We start from the raw sequence: 19251 nt of genomic DNA, 5'->3' as shown, positions 1-19251 counted from the left end.
GTATTTTTAATTAACTTAAAATGTGAATACTGAAATTCAGCTTCATATGGGGTATGTAAAAAAAACACCCACGCCAAATCAGACTCAAAGTCTGTAGCCTACTGTCTTGATGGTGGTGATCAATGACAAATGTTTAGTTGAAAGAATAGAATTAGTCGTTGTACAGCTGTACTTCTCTAGACTTTTTCTTCTGTATCCGTTTTGAGGTGGATGATTAGAATTGCGTGCAAGATTCAAGATGGCCTAATAAGGGACTTGTTCTTTTTTGATTGTTTGCTTTTATTATTGCGTTATATTTTTTATCAGTAACAGTTGGTCTTCACACTGTTCACGACATCTTTCAGATCACATGTGATTCTTAAACAACATGGATCTCTCTGCACATTACCATTGTAAATTCTCTTTGTTGTGAAAGTTGAAGATTTACTGTTATCCTTCAGTTTGCATTTAAAATACAGGAAAAAAACAGTGATACAAACAGATTTAAATGTGGTAATCTTTCAAATTCAGTTGAGCTCATTTGTGAATTAGAAGAACTTATAAGTGGAACATCTTAAGTTTCATGGGTTAAAAATATGTGACCAGAAGTAAGTTGAAATATTGCAAGATAAAATGAAAGCACTGATTTTATCTGCAATGGGTAATTAAATGGAAGATACAGATGTGAAGCAATGTGAGTTACCATTCATTTCTGATATTATCTACTGTTGTGAAGTACTACCTGTCTTTTTGGAGCTCTGCTGGATTTGCATAATTGTACTTCTTAATAAAAATGTTACCCTGCTTGTAGTTTAGGGAGGAGAAAAGTGATGATAAACTAAACCATTGGATTGGGGTATGACAGATTAACAGCCTTCCAAATTTGTAAATTAATAATAGATGAATGGATATTACTGTTTTGGTTGAAGTGTTTCTAAATATTTATTCACTGTTATAAAAACCTTTGTATGCTTGACTGCATATCAGAGAAACAAGCCCTGCAGGGTTATGTTGGAATAGATGCAACTTTTTAAATTTATTCATCACTTCTTTATCTTTTTTTTTTTTTTTTTTTTAAAAGTTTCCAAGATGTCTTAACTGGTTGTGTCTCAAGCATTGCTGGTTCATTATGAGGAATCTAAAGGTTATATCAGGACACAGTAAATCAAAGCCAGTCATAAATATGCCAAGTGGTTTTATGAAGACAGCTATTCAGGTTTTATCAGCTAGAAAAATAAAAAGGCACTTTTTTCTGTCTTTTTTTATTTTTTTTAACTGTTGTCTTTAGGTACGATACAATATTTGTGTTTATCAGTCTAATTCCTGACAATAAAGGTGAGCAATGGAAGAAGTACTCTACTTTGCTACCTGTGCTTCTCCACTTAGCCAGGAGTCTGTCACGCTACTTTAGCTGCTTTAGAAACAAGATGTACTAAAACATTCACCTTCCACGATCTTTTCAGTGAACTTGAGACATACAAGTCATTTCTATGATCTTCATAAAATAAAAATAGTTAGTGCAGATCCTGTAATATAATTGTAGGGAGACTACAATAAAAAATAGTTCAGTTCTTTTGTTACTGCTTAACTCCTTTTGACAGAAGTTGACATCAAATGCTGAATAAAACTTTTGCAGTAAGGTGCTGTATAGCACCTGTAAAACATAGGTAGAAATGTGCTCAACACTTTTCTCTTACATCTGTCTGTTCATTGGTAGGTACGAATGCGAGGAATCCTTCACAACTCTGAATGTAGATATAAGAAATCACCAAAACCTTCTTGATTCTTTGGAACAGTATGTCAAAGGAGATTTATTGGAAGGTGCAAATGCATATCATTGTGAAAAATGCAACAAGAAGGTACTGATTCTTTACATCAGTTGTACACAGATTTAATATGATAGCCATACTAAGTTCAGTCTTAACTTTTTTCCCTGAACATGAACTATCCTTTAATTACTGAATTTGGTTGTTGATAAGAGTATATGAATGGAAACTTAAGAGCTGATAACGGTTTGTGTCCTTTTTTAGGTTGATACAGTGAAACGCTTGTTGATTAAGAAGTTGCCTCCAGTTCTTGCAATCCAGTTGAAACGATTTGACTATGACTGGGAAAGGGAATGTGCAATCAAATTCAACGATTATTTTGAATTTCCACGAGAGCTGGACATGGAGCCTTACACAGTGGCAGGTGTGGCTAAATTGGAAGGAGATGATGTAAATCCTGAAAATCAGATAATACAAAATGAACAGTCAGAAAATGAACACTCTGGGAGCACGAAATACAGGCTTGTTGGTGTACTTGTACACAGTGGCCAGGCCAGTGGTGGACACTATTACTCTTATATTATCCAGAGGAATGGTGGAGATGGTGAGAAAAATCGGTGGTATAAATTTGATGACGGAGATGTGACCGAGTGTAAAATGGATGATGATGAAGAAATGAAAAACCAGTGTTTTGGTGGAGAATACATGGGGGAAGTGTTTGATCATATGATGAAGCGCATGTCCTACAGACGACAGAAGAGATGGTGGAATGCTTACATTCTTTTTTATGAACGTATGGACACAATAGACAAAGACAATGAACTAATAAAATATATTTCAGAACTCGCTATCACCACTAAACCCCATCAGATTAAAATGCCATCAGCCATTGAACGAAGCGTACGGAAGCAGAATGTGCAGTTCATGCATAATCGTATGCAGTACAGCCTAGAATATTTCCAGTTCATAAAGAAGTTGCTTACGTGTAATAGTGTCTACTTAAATCCTCCTCCAGGTTAGTATGTTGGTGCAATAATTACGAATAATTTATTGCAAGAAGAATTGTGATTTATGTTCCCAAGAATTTGTCTAGCCAGTGAAAATTTTGTGCATTCTGCTTTGAATACTCTTTCTTGACTTCTGCAGTTAAACATCTGTTGTTGAGTTGTTCGTCAGTGGTAACATGCCAGAATATTTAGCAAAAGGTCCTTTGATAAACTATCAACTGTTATTCAGCTTATGTGCTAAGTCATGTTAAAACACTGTGGGCTGTTCTGCTGAAGACAGTTCTCAAAGGTGAGATGCTGAATTTTGGAAAATCAGGCATGTGTTAGCCCCCGGTACTTGTTACTGTCTTAGACCTTACATTTTTAAATGATACATTACAGAAGCTAGAGGCTGTTTTGATCAAGTTTTCTGTTAAAATGGGAACACAGTGTCAGAATAGTAATCTGGAATCAGTTAAATTATTAAAAATAAGTTGCTTTTTGTCTGCATGTGACTATTTTGTTGTTTTGGTTTTTTTTTTTCTTTAGGACAAGATCATCTGTTGCCTGAAGCAGAAGAAATAACTATGATTAGTATTCAGCTTGCTGCTAGATTTCTCTTCACCACAGGATTTCATACAAAGAAAATAGTCCGTGGCCCTGCTAGTGATTGGTATCTTGTCTTTTAAAAACAATTACAGTTCTGGGAGTTTGATGTCTGTTAAAAGATCCCTGTTATAATCATATGGCAATAAAAGGTGTTAGTGGTCTGTCCCATTTTTGCCCCTCCCCCAAATACATGGTCATGGTGCACATGAAAGCAAGGGGAAAATTGAGCAGAAAATACTGGGAAAAAACTGAACCTTAAAATAAGCTGCTGAGCTTGAACAGCTTCAAAATTAATTTTTAAACAGAGTTTAAATCTACCTTTTTTCTGTCTTTTTAAAAGAATAAAGGAGTAGAATCTATCGATAGTGCAAAACTAATAAGCTATGTATTCTGACTTTTAATTCAGAATGGTTTGTTCATGATTTGAGTAGTTATAAACAAAGGTCTTTTCAACCCATTTTTGTAGCTCATGTTTGTATTCTGTTTCTGAAACATGTATCTAATCTTCTAAAGTCTGTTAGCAGAGTGCTTTATGTACCTTGCTATGGGACCTGTAATTTAAATCTGTAGTATAACAAACAGTGCAATCTTATTCATAGCACAACAGCATTTTAGCCTTTAAGTTAGGTTATTCTGTGTTGGGGAGAGGAGTGTGGGTTACTACTGGTAGAATTAGAGAGAAAATCTAGTATTCATGATGATCAGTAGTTTACCAGCTACTAGGAAGCGGTTGTGTAATACATGGTGAATATGTACGTCAAGTTTTTCTCCAATATCAACTTTCAGAGTAGCCAAGTTACTCCTGATACTTCAAGAGATCATGAGGAGTTCAAATATTGCTGCAGGAAGGAGGACAGTTCCACAGAATCCTCTCCGGAACAGATATTTTACTTTTTTAGGATTTGGGGGTTTTCAGATCTTTTAAATAAGAATATACATTCCTGATGGGTTACATATTTAGTTACCTGTCTTATACACAGCTCATAAAATCCACCTCACATTCCCCGCTGCTCACCCTCTCCCTCTGTTCCAATATAGAGGGAATGATGACTGCCAATTTAGGACCTGCACTGAGTAGTAGTTTGGGAGTTAGGAGATGTAACCCTGTCTTAGTTCTTATGAGTAAAATAGAAGTAAATGAGTAAGATAGAAGTACAGTTAATTGTAAGGTTTTTAATTGAAGTATGTTTTTAATTTGCGATTGCTAGTAACAGAGTGTCATTAGGAACTACAGTTTGCCTGATCGTAATCATTTTGTGAGTAAAAATGTTTGGGGATCACGTTTAAACATGTATTTTCTTCGAATTCTGCAAAAAAAGGTCTGCCAAAATTCATTAATGTCTACATTTGATCATAATCTCTCATTTGTGTCGTCTTCTATTTCAGGTATGATGCATTATGCATCCTTCTTCGTCACAGCAAGAATGTACGCTTTTGGTTTGCACACAACGTCCTTTTTAATGTTTCAAACCGCTTCTCTGAGTATCTTTTGGAATGCCCTAGTGCTGAAGTGAGGGGTGCATTTGCAAAACTTATAGTATTTATTGCACATTTTTCATTGCAAGACGGACCATGTCCTTCACCTTTTGCGTCTCCTGGACCTTCCAGTCAGGTATTTAATTTTCTAACTAAAAGCTTTTGAAACTTATTCTTCTTCATTAGAAGCATTTAATGTAAAGTAGGTTCTGGAGCAGATGCATCAGTGTTGGCAGGAAAGCTGTACAGTCCATTTTGCACTACATACATCATGTTAACTTAACCAGTTTGTGTGAGAGCTGCTGTCAGAGCAGTTCAGTTTTCTCTCATCTGTAAATCACTGTGAAGACTAAGTAGTGAGAACTTTGAGTTGAGTTGCAAGTGTGAAATCTGCAAAATAAAAGTAGTGGCTTATAATAAAGTAATATGTAGGGGAGTGAACCTTTGGTTTTAATTTAGAACTAAAAAAAAAAAGGAAAACCTGACAAAACAAAACCAAGGCAAACAAAACCCATGAAAACATGCAGGAGTTCCCTAAGTTTTCTTTCCTTCTATCCTGCAACACTGAAATTATCAAAAATTGTAACTTGGCATAGGAGTATATAGTTAATTGCCTAATATTATACGCCTAGAACTGACAAAAAAAAAAAAAAAAAAAAAAAAAAACAAAAAAAAAAACCCCAAAATCTTAACGTAATATGTGTAATAACAATGTTTTTGTTTGGACTGTGTTAAAATTTGAAAGATCAATCTTTTCCGAGCCTTTGTTTTGTCATATTTTTAATGTCCACAGTAGGATACTTTTTATTTGTATTGTTCCACTTACCTTCTCAGAATGTATTCATTACTGTATCCAGCAAAATAATTTGTATTAAGTTAAAGGTACATATGCTTTGACAGTGTTTTGTTTCATGAGGTATTTGAGGTACACCTGTAGAGGTGATTTGGTTGTCTGTCTTAATCTATGAAGTTCACAGTGGAACTTCATGTGCTTTTGTGAGTATTTAAGCCTAGATGCTGTTGGAGAAAAAGTTCAGTTAAAAGCTTCTTTACTTGCATAATTTCTTGGACTTATATAGTATTTAGTGATAGGAGTCTTATTCCCTGTATGTCTGTCTGTCTTTGTGTAAGATACAGAAGACTAACCAGCAGCTAGTATTTTGGAGCTTGTATGAATTCTGTACCTTTTAACCAATTCTATTTTCTGCCATGGTAGAAAGTATAGCCTCAATAAAGATTAGATAAGTGCTACCACTAATATTAAAACTTTTTTTGTTATAGGCTTATGATAACTTAAGTTTAAGTGATCACTTACTGAGAGCGGTACTAAATCTTCTAAGAAGGGAAGTATCCGAACATGGGCGCCATTTGCAGCAGTATTTCAATCTGTTTGTGATGTATGCCAATCTAGGTAAGCAAATTACACACACTCTTCCTGATGACACTGTAATAAACTGTTTTTTATTAATGAACCAGTTACACAGGTAACAGCAGGAGAATCCAGTTCTTCAGCCTCAGGCAGATTGTTGTCATTAAATGCCATATAAATTCTCTCTAGAGCATCTGTGTTCCTCCAGTTTGGAGTTCGGGGCTTTAGTCTTAAATGCCATCCTTGGAAGATTAACATGAGAATCTTGGAGCAATAAGAGTGTGTCATTCTGAGAGGGTGTGGGGATGAAAAAATGGCAAGAGAGATGATGCTTTGCTCAGGGCTCCCTTTGCAGGGAGGTAATGAGATCCAAGAAGCATGTGGGGCTGTCAACTGCTTTGAGCCTGAAGAAGTTGAGGAAGATAAAAGTTCAAAAAAGAGAAAGATGCGTGATTCTCCTTTATGGAAACGTCAATACAGATGGTCATGCTTTGTATATTCCAACTGTGCCAGTTCAACGTTAATTTATTTAGTTCACCTTTGAAGTTCACAGCTATGAATGCAAAATACTAACTCTGTCTTCCCTTTAAAGACTCTTTGGGAGGCTGAGAAAATAGCTCAGTCTGTATATATTCTTAGACATCATTGCTTGCCAGAATGCTTTCACCATAGACATGGTAAAGGAACACAAGACTTGGGAAATTCCACTGTATACTTATAGAGTATTGTAGTTCCTCCAAGGTAAACAGGCAAGAAAAGCCAGTGTCTTTGCAATATAGGAAGGCTTAAGTAAAGTTCTCTCAGGCTTGAGACAGTGAGTCTTTCCATGAAGACTAGAGTCCTAAATTTTCTGATGAAAGATTAAATTAGAGATTGAGGATGATTGCAAATGGATTTATTTTTTTTTAGCAGCTTTGAATACAAGACCAGTAGGACTACCTGTATTTGCAGGTGCTATACTTAAGACCCACTATACACATGCTATAATATAACTGAGATGAGATAGTTATCAGTTTTGTGATGATCCACATGAAATATTGGCTGTGGCACTTCCAGCATCACCCATTTTTCTTCAGGATCTTTAATTGTATCCAGTATTATGGAAATAGAAATAAGTATAGATTTAGAAGTATACAAAAACTTAGATTAAATTTTGGACTATGTAGGTTCTTTGCATAGAAAGTCACTAGCCTGTATACTAAGAATAGAATAAAATAATAGTGTCTGAATTAGCTATTCCAGAACAAAAATAATTTTTGCCGTTAAACTGAGATCAGTTCCATTTGCATCCAAATGAACAGCTCTGTCATGCTTTCTCAAAGCATTATCAGCATGCTGAAAATCAATTGATTGAATAAACTTTCTCAGGTGGGTTAATCCATTGCTGCTTTATATATTTGCCCTGAGGAAGAGCAGTTAAGGGTAATAAAATGCACATCAAATGAATAAAGGATTGCTTTTGCACTCTCAGGTTGATAAGGGTAGTCACAGGTTCATATCTACTGTAATTTCCCAGCGCTCGACATTCTTACTTTCCCCAGTAATTAGGATCTTCTCTTAGGGGCCTGTTTCTCTTTAATGTGTGGTAGCCTAAGCGACAAAGCATCTTCCTCTATAGCAAGTTCTAAACATGATATGATATTCTTCCAATAGTGGAAGAATACTTTCTCCCTCTTACTGTAATACAAAGTATTTTCACATAATAAGATGAAGTAGTATGAAGCTAGGAGATCCAGTCCCCTCGGAAATTTTACAAAATGCCCATAATGCTGAGCAGCTCAACCACTGCTGGTTATCTGCTCATACGGGCAAGTTATAAATGTGAGTTTCTGTTAGATTACTTTGTGGCTGAAGTGTTAAGCAAGTGTATCAATCCAAATGGAGTTATTTCAGTATTTCCACATAGAATTGACACGCAGAGTTCTGGAAGCTCTTTAAAATTGTCTGCTCGCATGAAAGGAATTAAATTGTCTATCTGTAAAATTTGTCTAGGCAATTGTGTTAATTTAATTTCACTTACCGAGTATGTTGCTTTCATATACTTTGTCTACCAAAGCATTCTCTGTCAGGCAGGGTTCTGTCGTGCCCCCCACAGTGGGCTTAATGTCATTACAGAGAAGAGAGATGCAATTCTGCTCTAACTTACCTTTTCTTCTTTACTAGCTTTTCATAGTCAGTATGGTTGAAGCCTCTGACTAGGAAAGCACTCAATCAAGATCGGAAAGCGTAACTCAATTCTATTTCTGGGTCTGATCATTATCACAGTCTACCCCACAAAGATAAACATGGAAATACTAAGTAGTTCTGCTTGTCTTACTACTGTTAACTGAAGGCTTCCGTATGATTGTGTAGAGTGTTCATTCAGTAAAAGCCACAATACATCATTCCTGTAACATCCAAAGTTCTGTGAAAAAGATTAAATTGTCTGACATTTTGAGAAATCAAAGAATATATTGTTCACGTCAAAGTAAGCAAGAGATCAGTTCTACAAAGGATGTAACTACAAAACTAATATAATAAAAAAGATACTGTAAAAGAGCTCTAATAAGGTGCTATCTGGATTCCTCCTTCTTATCAGAAAGATGGTGGGTAAGGTCCAGTTGTATTTCAGAATAAGAAAAAATTGCAAGTGTGTGAAAAATCATTACTTTTAACCAAATTGAGAAACAGAATAAAAGATCAGAAGGGACATACTGAATTTACTGGTAAGTCCTTGTGTGGTATGTACAAGGTATTCTTGCAGTGAAGCTAGCTGTCTGTTTGGGGTTTTTGGTTGGTTATGGAGGTTTTCTCATTATGTTTTTTCTTAAATTGATTTTGTCACACTTACTTACACTTACCGCATAGTATGGCACAGTTGGAAGTGTCTTAAATTTGTAACTGATGTGTCTAGGATGTGATGGATAAATAATGAAATATACTGTGGGGGTGTTCATCCTATCCTGGTCCTCACGATAAAAAGATTAATTCTTTGTCCAAAAGACTTCTCTGAGGCTTTGCTTTTAACACGGGTGCTAGTTACTTGAGTGCTAATGAGCACTGTTAAGAAATCGTGGTCATTTACAACTCTCCTTCAGTGCAATTTGTGCGTCTTCATTGATTGGTTTTTTTCCCCAGAAAGCATAAATGGTGGTTATAATCAAACACAGCAACTGAAAAGTTACGAATCATATAAACAGTAGTTATTTTCTTTGAGGGGGAAAAAAAAAAGCATTGTCAGTGCCAGAAACAAGTTTGGGTTTTTTTTTTCTTTCCCCTCCCATAAAGGTGTAGCAGAGAAGACACAACTTCTGAAACTAAATGTTCCTGCAACCTTCATGCTTGTCGCTCTGGATGAAGGTCCAGGTCCTCCAATTAAATACCAGTATGCTGAACTGGGGAAGCTATACACTGTTGTGTCACAACTGATCCGTTGTTGCAATGTGTCATCACGGATGCAGTCTTCTATCAACGGTATAGTGAATTCTAACTTTTCCTTAGATTAATTGAATATGTCAGCAAATTTCTTCGGTGCATATTTAGCTATTATGGATAAGATGGATTAGCTGGAAGAATGTTTGCCTTTTATGTTTAGCAACTCCTCTTGTTCAAAGACAGAAATCTCTTTGTTGTAAGCAAAACTGATTTGCTATACCAATCTACTGAAAAGCACAAGACAGAAATCTGTTCTGTATTTTATGCTTCTTAGCTTATTCCTTAAAGATATAGGAAAAGAGTTGAGTAGCAAAGTAGTAGTTTCTTGATTGCAAAATAGTAATGATTTTAGAATAGGTTAAGGTTATTGTATAGAGTTGCATAAAAATCTTTTGATTCTGAGTAGGCAATAAAATAATAGGTTACTTTCATGTTACCAGTACAAAAGTAATCTGTACAGGAGAAAGACTACAGCAAGCTCTGAAATAGTTAACGCTGCTTATCAGGAAAGAGATCTTGCATTGTTGTGAATAGCTCTTGAAAATCATTTGGTGCTTGTTCGCAGTCAAGAAGACAAACAGAAGCCAGCCTTTAATTTATAAAAGATAAAGAATCAGCTAGAAATTGGTCGACCACAGTACAAATCATTAATATCTCCAGCAGTTGAATAGAGTGCAGTTATTTTTGAGAAATGGTGACAGAATATTGGGCTATATGACTTTATAGCCACTTTATAGCCTGTATATGTACACATTCTATTAAGCATATTTTAGAAAACCTAATTAGGAGTCTGTAGAGAAGCTATTCAATGGCAAACTCATTACAGCTTGATGTGTCGGGCTATAAAGTCAATAGGCTAGACTGTGCTACAGTAAGATTAAAGAACTGAAAATTTTACTGTGCTATAATAACGCCAAGAACCATATGGTAATTTTGATTGGGTTTTGTTTCCAGTGCATTATTTGAGGCTTACACTGAAAACATATTCTACCTATGAAAAAGAATTGTATATTCACTGTATTCGTAATGTTGTACTAAAAAAAATACTTTGTATGAACATTACTCTGGCTAGTAGTTATGATTACTCTTTGCACAGTAAAGGTATTTTTTCCTTCAGCATATTTAGTCAGAAAAGTTCTCCCTTGGACTTCTGGGCATCTTCAAACAATAGCTAAAAACACTACTAAATTTAGAAAAATCAACAGCCTTTCCTTCCTCAAAATGAAGATTACTAAATAAGATACATTAACTAGTCTTCTTTCAAGAGCATATTATTTCTCTCTACACTCTAGACATTCCAGATGGGACGGTTCTGACAGATATTCCTCTGAATCCTTTCCCATTGCCTAGTGAAGTAAATAGACCCTGTGAAGCAGATAAATTCAAGAGATAAGAGGATTTCACTGAGGAAGCTGTCAGTAATTTTTCCTCCTGCATGTGAACATGTCTCCAGCTGTTCTGCTTTGATTGTCACTGTGTAATTTTATCTGAGGGGGAGAAGTAGTGCTCTTGGGCAGCAAGTGTCAAGCTTCACAATCAAAAAACTTCCTTGTCTGATACCATAGTATTTTTCAAAGAAAATCAACTGTTAGGGAGGGGTTGGGTTTTTCTCCATCTATTGTTTTTTTATGAGCTACATCAATTTATATTTTGTTGTGCCTACCTTGAAAGTACTTCAGTACGTTTTCATCTGTAATAACTGTTTGTTTTAGGTAATCCCCCACTTGCCAACCCTTATGGTGATCCTAATTTATCTCAACCTATAATGGCACTTCAGCAGAACGTAGCAGACATTTTGTTTGTGAGAACTAGTTATGTGAAGAAAATTATTGAAGATTGCAGCAATTCTGAAGAGACCATCAAATTACTTCGTTTCTGCTGTTGGGAGAATCCTCAGTTCTCTTCCACTGTCCTCAGTGAACTTCTTTGGCAGGTAAAAATAAAAAGCTAGAAGAAAAATGGGCATATAAATGTGTATGATGCAAGGTTCTATATTTATATATAGGAGTGTCATATTAAATACTGAACAGGTGCTCGATAAATGAACTTTCCTGAACATCCTCTGTCAGTATTTACACTCTTAGGTCTACATATCACATCGGAGTACTATGAGAACTCCTTTTATGAGTTCAGGAAAGCAATCAACCTTTTGTGAGTGAGGAACGCTATGTTAAGGGTGGAAAATACGTAGACTGAGGTGGTCTTTATGTATTGCAAGAGCATTGCCTTTGGCTTTTCTATCATTATCCATAAAAGAGCTTCTCATGTTGCATGTAAAGTTAGAATCATTTCCTAAGATCTCCCTTGTATTTATGTGGAGTATATTCGTAAGGTTCTTCTTTACAAGTCTGCAGAACATACTTGGCTTCAGCCTCAGGAAAGAATCTTTGGGACTGTCTTGTTTTTCCTTTGTAGTCTCTGTAATGTTAGTCACACTTCTCCACTCCAAATAAATTTTTGGTTCTGTTAGCTCATCTTTTTATTTACCCTATTTTTTTTCCACGTGAACATCACATTTTTCTATGTCCTTTTGTTTGGCACTTGAACGAATAAGAATAAAAATCACTTTACTGATATTTTACTAGCCATGTATTTTAAATTTTAGGATAACCTTTGAAGACAACCTTTGATTGTACTTTCAGTGAAAAATAGCATTTTGTAATTTTGCTTTTCTAAAGGTATTTTTTTTTTAAGGTAGCTTCTTCAGCATTTCGTGCTTAAGGCTTGAGATCAATTCTGTTAGAAACTCCTGAGGAAACATTTTATCCTTTACAAAACCTACTATATTTTAAACAAACAAACAAACAAACAAAAAAACCCAAACAAACAAACCAAAACCACAACCCCCCAAAAAAGGTGACAAAACCAACATTTTTTAAAAAAAAGTATGCATTGTATCTTAATACCCTTTAATTTAAAGTGAACTTCACTTCAAATTAGCTGTGTTCTTGCATTGCACCATGTAATCTACACGCTTTGAGAGCTGCTTTCTTATATTCTCCGCATTTTTACTTTCTAAGGTTGCATATTCATATACATATGAGCTTCGACCGTATTTGGATCTGCTTCTGCAAATCCTATTAATTGAGGACTCTTGGCAAACTCACAGGTTAGTATTTACCTATCGTTTTATAATTCAAGATTATTATGTTTTGTACAGCTTATTTTCCCAGTGGTTGCTAATCCTTTCAAGAGGTTTGTTTTTAAATATATATTAAATCAAAATACAGGAATAAAGCATTTTTTCCACCTTTATCTCAGTTTTTGAGACAAATCTATAATTTTTCACCTTGACCTTCCTTACTGTTGGGAAACTTTCTACTTATCACTATAAACCCAAGATTTTTCACATACAGAAGAATGTGGCATTTAGGCTAAACTTGTTAGTATTTACTATGAGGTGCTCCAGATTAGTTCTTAGAAACATCTCATTCAAGAGGGTCTGATGGTAGCCTGGTCTTACTAAGAAGCACATCAGTAGTAGTGATACCAAGACGTGGATAAAGTGTGAACTTGGGAGAAAAGCAAATTTCGTACATAAATATTCCGTATGTGATTACATTTCAATCGAATTTTAACTTCAATATATTAAATATTTATCCAGTTTCAAACCTGATTTTCATATATCTGCAGAATAAGGCTTTTGAAAGTTGAGATTTAAAAAAATTAATTATTGCAAATACTGACTATTTCAGAGAATAGTCAATTGCTCAGATGTTTTGTAGAGCAGTGGGTGAAGTAACACAAAATAAATGTAATCAGCATAGTACTTGTCAATATTTCAAGATGTCACTGTTTCTTAATAAGTGAATATAGGTAGTACCGGATTTACTAAATCATTTGCAACCATGTCTCATATGACATTTAAAATACTTTGAGTAAGAGCACACTTGCCGTGTGCGATAAGGATCTTGGACTGAACTCATGAACTTAACGTGTAGAAGTAGACTGTGCTCTTGGGATTTTATCAGTTGCCTAGCCTTACTTTAGAAGATACTGTAAGAGAAGACGGTGTTCTGGTTTACCACACTTCACAACCTGAAGACTTGAGTTGAAGGGTTTTCTTCATTTTCCTTATAGGAATTACAGCGTAGGTAAGGGATGAGAATACCCTTTATACATAGGCTTTTCAGTTTTGCATATATATGTATAAGTAATGCATATATAATGCAGTTTGCTTATATTTTCTTCCTGATAAATAATTTCATGAGATGTCTTTAAGTTCACAGAATGCTGGAGGATGGGCATACTTTAGTAGATGAGAAGTAAAATAAATATATTTCAGGGTGGAAATACAGGTGAGAAATCATGGAAGTGGTTGTTTGGGATAGTGCTATGTTTAAAATACTGGGGTGTGAAGGACGTTGAATGTTGTAGTATGGCTTTCACTATACTTGTATTATTTAAGGTTGCAGTATCAGGAAGAACAGTATTCCTTGGAATTGTGTTAGGCTTCAGCAGAGGGGTATTAAGTGGCCAGCTGCAGTCATCCTTTGATTTCTTGCTGCCACTTCTGGCAGTAACTGGAAGTACTGGTCTCTGTCCTGTTCTTGGTTTTGCTATGGTAATCATAGAGTTTTCATGATCTTTGTCTTGTCTTTCAAAACAAACAAAAATAGCGTAACTGTCCACAGTAAACAGTAATAACAAACATCATCTAATCTTAGGCAGTGTGCATACTTCAGTGCTCCTTATATCCTTGTACTGCGAGATGACTGCTGCTGTTCTTTGGCATCAGACCCACTCTTATAAATTTCTCTTGATTTGACAAGTTAAGTGCCAAGTTTGGGATAATAGTGTTGTTACAAGTACCATTAAGTTAAATCAGCTGAAGTAAAACCCATCATCACTTTACAGATGGAGCCTAGATTGCTGGCTGCCTGTAGTCTATTAGTTGACTGTTGCCAGGGCTATATGGAAAGAGGGCAATTGCTTTTCCTATAGTGAGTGTAGCTCTTTGAGACGACAGTGTAGGTTCTGTGCCCTCCTCTGACTTTTTTTCTAAGCCAAAAGTATGTAAACTCTCAGTTCTTGCACAGTTTCAGGGTGGCAGTTAATTCCTCTACCCCTTGTTCGAGAGCAGAAGGCATAGGAAGTGGGCTTTGTTCCAGGGAATGCCCATGTCCCTTATCCCCATGCACAAATATGTACCATTCATTCCTCTTCAGAGGAACTGCATCTAAAAGAGTCTATCTTTAAGAAGCGTAACTATAAAGTAAGTAACCATTCTGTTGAGGATTTAACTGTTCCAGTTCTGTAAGGACCTATTGGGTTAACAGGTCTATTTTGTAAAAGCAGTTGATTTTAAAAATAAGTAATAAAAATTAACAAGCTAAAGTTGATTGCTGTGGTTAGAATTAATAATACTTACATGCTTTATATATCTCATTCAGAGAGTTTAAATACTACTAAACATGCTAAAATTAGAAGTTAGATATGTGATGTGTCAAGTTAGTTTTCTGATTTTAAAAAAAAAAAAAAAAGCGCCACAAACTATTCACTAAAACCAGAAGTCGGAATGCAAGCTGTCTGTTTTATAATTACACTGTAAGTGAAGCCGTAATTTAAATACTAAAACTCTTAACACTTGAAGCTTCGGTTTTGTTGGGTGTTTGTGTTTGGTGGTTTGTTTTTTTGTGTTTTTTTTGTTTTTTGTAGGATTCACAATGCACTTAAGGGAATCCCGGATGACAGGGATGGACTATTTGACACCATTCAGCGCTCTAAGAATCATTATCAGAAAAGAGCTTACCAGTGTATAAAGTGCATGGTAGCTCTCTTCAGCAACTGTCCTGTAGCTTACCAGATCCTTCAGGTGATAACTTTCATTCTGTTTCTTGCTGCTTTTTTCCCCCAGTTCTGTGTACTTCAAAAAAACAAACCCCCCCAAAAAAACCCACCAACCACAAAAAACAAAAAGAACCCACTACCATTATTCAGTTTTCATTGCCTTGATGAAATTACAGCTTCCAAGTTGAATTCATTTGAACCTTGGAATATATCTGGGGTTGAGATCATGGGAACGATACATACGATTGAGAACAATTTGGTTAAGCTGAGATGCAGCTGCAGATCTGCAGCCTCCATTTGAAATTTGAAGTTTTCTTCGTGCAAAAAAGGGTATTTCAGGGAGTCTTATAAACAGCAGCATATGTGCTGGTGGTCTTTTCTCAGATAGCTGGTGTATAGAAAGGGAAAAATACTTCTGTTTTGAAGAACAGAGAGGAATAATTCTGAATTGTTAATTTTCTATCTGCAGAGCAATGGAGATTTGAAGAGAAAATGGACCTGGGCAGTAGAATGGCTTGGAGATGAGCTTGAGCGTAGACCATACACTGGCAATCCCCAGTATACCTATAATAACTGGTCTCCACCAATACAAAGCAATGAAACATCAAATGGCTACTTCCTAGAGAGATCGCACAGTGCTAGAATGACCCTTGCAAAAGCTTGTGAGCTCTGCCCAGAGGAGGTAAAGATTTAATTTCACTTCCAGTAAAAAAATTGAGTAAAGTACTCCTATAAATAATTAACCTTAGCAACACTCTCCAGTCATTATAGAGGTAACACATTTTGTAAGTATTTTACAAATACAGATTTCTGGTTTTGTTGGCTTCAGTTACATACTCCTGTGCATTTTTCCACTTCTATTGCCGATTCTGTAGACATCTGTCACTTAAAGAATTAGCAATATAGAATTGAAATAGACCATTTAAAGTAGATTATTAATTGGTCTGTTTTTCCAATAATATGTTGATAGTGGGAATTTTTAGGTAGTATGTGGGGTTGGTTCTGGATAGAATAATTTGTAATACGTTTTACCTAATTAAATCTAAATATTTCTTCAAACTTTAGGAACCAGATGATCCTGATGCACCAGATGAACATGAGTCTTCTCCGCCTGAAGATGCCCCACTGTATCCCCATTCACCTGGTTCCCAGTATCAACAGGTAAAAGCTCAGAGTTGCACCATTTATTTATTCAGAGGTGCAGGTTACCTTTTTTAGCGTTTGTGGTAACTTAGGTTATAGGCATTTTGCCAGAAACATGTTATTGTGAAATAATCACACTTGGAGGAATCAGGATACACCTCCATTTTGCCAGCAACAGTTTCACCGTCAGTGTTTCAGGTGAGAATTTAAATGTTACCAGATCAGGGATTAACATTAATCAGGGATTAATGTTACCAGATCAGGGATTAACTATCGATAGACGACCGATGTCATCACAGTCTAGTGACGTCTGTCTGTCTGTGTCGTCACAGACTAGTGCATACTGAATTTGATTCTGTCCTGTTTGTTGACATTGATAATGTTTTGTGAGGTGCTTTCTTGTTCTCTAATACAAAATCAAGCTTCAAGGCCTGAATTTCAGTTTGGGTGATTGGAAGGCTTTCAGAAAAAATGCAGATGGCTTTGTTATGTATAATTTGTGCTATGAACACTGATCTCTAAATCTTAAGTACATGTAAAATCTAAGTCTGTTTTTATGTTAAATGGCTGCTTTGTTAATATCTTTCAGTAGAAAGGCAGATCTGAAAGAAATCATAACCAGGTTTTTTACTGAATTGAGTCAAGTATTAGATTCCCCCACTTAGTTGCCATTTTTTGTTCCAATTCATTTTATATATTCCACATCTGCTAATTTAATTTCCTTTCCTGCCCAAACCCATTTTCCCTCCGTCTTGCTTTCCTTACTTGATGTTCTCAGCAGAGCAGTTGGTAAGTCACGCAGATTTTCCCCACTCCTTTCTGAGCTCCTGAGGTCAGACACATACCGTAACCTCACCGTTACCCGTGTGATGTGTTCACTTTCTTGCAAGAGATGGCATTTCTCACTAATGCACACAATCCTCATACTCCTGGTTTCTCCACTGTTGATTAAACTCTCAAAACAGTAGATGTTTCCATTTGCCAGGTGTGCGTGTGACTTTTTAAATTGGGACAGGATCTGGAGAAAACTTCTGGTCTAGATTTCATTCAGTTCTGTAACATTAAAGTTTTCCCTCTTAAAAATTAAAGTATGCTGCATAAAAACGGGTATGCTGCTTCCATTGACTTCGGAAAAAAATTCCAGCTGGTTGAATCTGTTGATAAAATATGTGCACAGTTTCATGTCCGTAGCACATAGGCAGCCTCTTTTCATCTCCCTTTTTTTCTTGCTGCTTTTGCTTTGCATGTAAATGCTTGTTATTCAAAAGCTTAGGTTACTATTTTAACTAATCCTTTTACCTTCACAAGTTGAAAGTTTGTTTACCTTCTTTGTAAATTAAAAAGGGAAGTGAAAGATGCGATTCAGAGGAGTGAAGAAGCTGATGTGTGTTCACGTAGATACTACTACACAAGAAGTTCAGTGTGCTTGAGGATACTTTTCAGTAGTCTGAGTATAAAGGGGCAAAGCAAGTAACGGGTTAGGAAACGGTCCACAAGTGTAATGTCCCTTTAAAATGCTTGTGCTTTATTACAGAATAACCACGTGCATGGACAGCCATATACAGGCCCGGCAGCACATCATATGAACAACCCTCAGCGAACTGGCCAACGAGCACAAGAAAATTACGAAGGCAGTGAAGAAGTTTCCCCGCCTCAGGCAAAAGATTAGTGAAATGCACATAATCAATTAACTTGCTCCATCAAGACTGTGCACCCAGGCCTTACAGTCCAACCTTTCTCTGTGTCTGGCTAATATTTAAAACTAGAAAAACTATTCCTAATCAACATGGAGTGGAGAGTCTATTCACTGTCTTATCTGCAGAAAATTGCTGTCAATATATAACCCGCCTGCAGTGGAAAGTGTATAGTGTTTTGTAATAAATGGCCTGATGCTAATGTGTAAATGGCAAAGGTGTATATAGTATATTAATGTTTGACTGTTAATTCTTGAGCAAGAAACATTTTTTTTGTCTTGAGACTCACAGATCTACAAAAACAAAAAAATAATTTCTTGATATATCTGCTGCGCTCTGCGACCAGTGTTGCCTGCCTCATGGCAGTCGGATCAATTCCTTTACGAAAAAGCCTATCCATGTCAACCACAAAAATAGTTTCATGTTAATTCTTTGCCACTGGAGTCGATTTTACTATGAGCAACGTAATGGCTGGTAACCTTTTAATTATTTGGTTGATGTGGAAAATTGGTGATGTAACATTGTTTCTAGATCTTTTTTCATTGCCTTTTTCATTCTGGTCTTAGGTTAATCACTTTGAAGCTATAGTTATGCTGTAACATTTAGCATGGCTTCACACCAAGTTAGTGTAGCCAACGGGGGGGGGGGGGCGGGGGGGGGAGGGGGGAGGGGACCGTGACAGCAGTTGTCCCAAAGTGACAACTGTATTGCTCAGAACTTCTTCTTCCTACACCTAGACTATAAAATGGGGAGGGAAAAATGTGACAAGTGATTTTCAGTTTCACATACGTTCCTCACATCTGATGTTTGACAGTTCTGTCTCTGGGTGGGATAAAGAACACTTAGTTTTCAGTAATAGGAATTTAAAAGATTTAAAACAAATATGCAAAAATTTGCTATGCCAGGATGCCTGGAGCATAATAGACTGTATTTGGTGTGCTTGTTTTGTTTCTTTGGTAGAGCTTATTAGATAAACTTCTAACACTTTCCTTCTACTGCATCCCAGTGAAGCGGAAGTCAACAAA

General features: G+C 36.1%; 1 protein-coding gene across 2 annotated transcripts in view; it reads left to right on the top strand.

Moving 5' to 3' along the window:
* The window catches only part of USP9X (ubiquitin specific peptidase 9 X-linked), a 104046-nt gene extending 85284 nt beyond the window's left edge, over positions 1–18762 (top strand). For both annotated transcript variants that reach the window (XM_064473182.1, XM_064473173.1), the window contains exons 34-45: positions 1697–1838; positions 2010–2760; positions 3281–3404; positions 4727–4952; positions 6098–6227; positions 9453–9638; positions 11312–11532; positions 12620–12708; positions 15258–15414; positions 15859–16071; positions 16455–16550; positions 18067–18762. In XM_064473182.1, coding sequence (XP_064329252.1) covers positions 1697–1838; positions 2010–2760; positions 3281–3404; positions 4727–4952; positions 6098–6227; positions 9453–9638; positions 11312–11532; positions 12620–12708; positions 15258–15414; positions 15859–16071; positions 16455–16550; positions 18067–18201 — 2470 coding nt within the window. In that variant the 3' untranslated portion in view covers positions 18202–18762. The remainder of the gene's footprint in view (positions 1–1696; positions 1839–2009; positions 2761–3280; positions 3405–4726; positions 4953–6097; positions 6228–9452; positions 9639–11311; positions 11533–12619; positions 12709–15257; positions 15415–15858; positions 16072–16454; positions 16551–18066) is intronic.
* Positions 18763–19251: the final 489 nt, after the last annotated feature.

Source organism: Phalacrocorax carbo, chromosome 1 (assembly GCF_963921805.1).
Source record: "Phalacrocorax carbo chromosome 1, bPhaCar2.1, whole genome shotgun sequence".
NCBI lineage: Eukaryota > Metazoa > Chordata > Aves > Suliformes > Phalacrocoracidae > Phalacrocorax > Phalacrocorax carbo.
The sequence above is the reverse complement of the archived record's forward strand: the minus strand, read 5'-3'. Positions and strand labels throughout refer to the sequence as shown.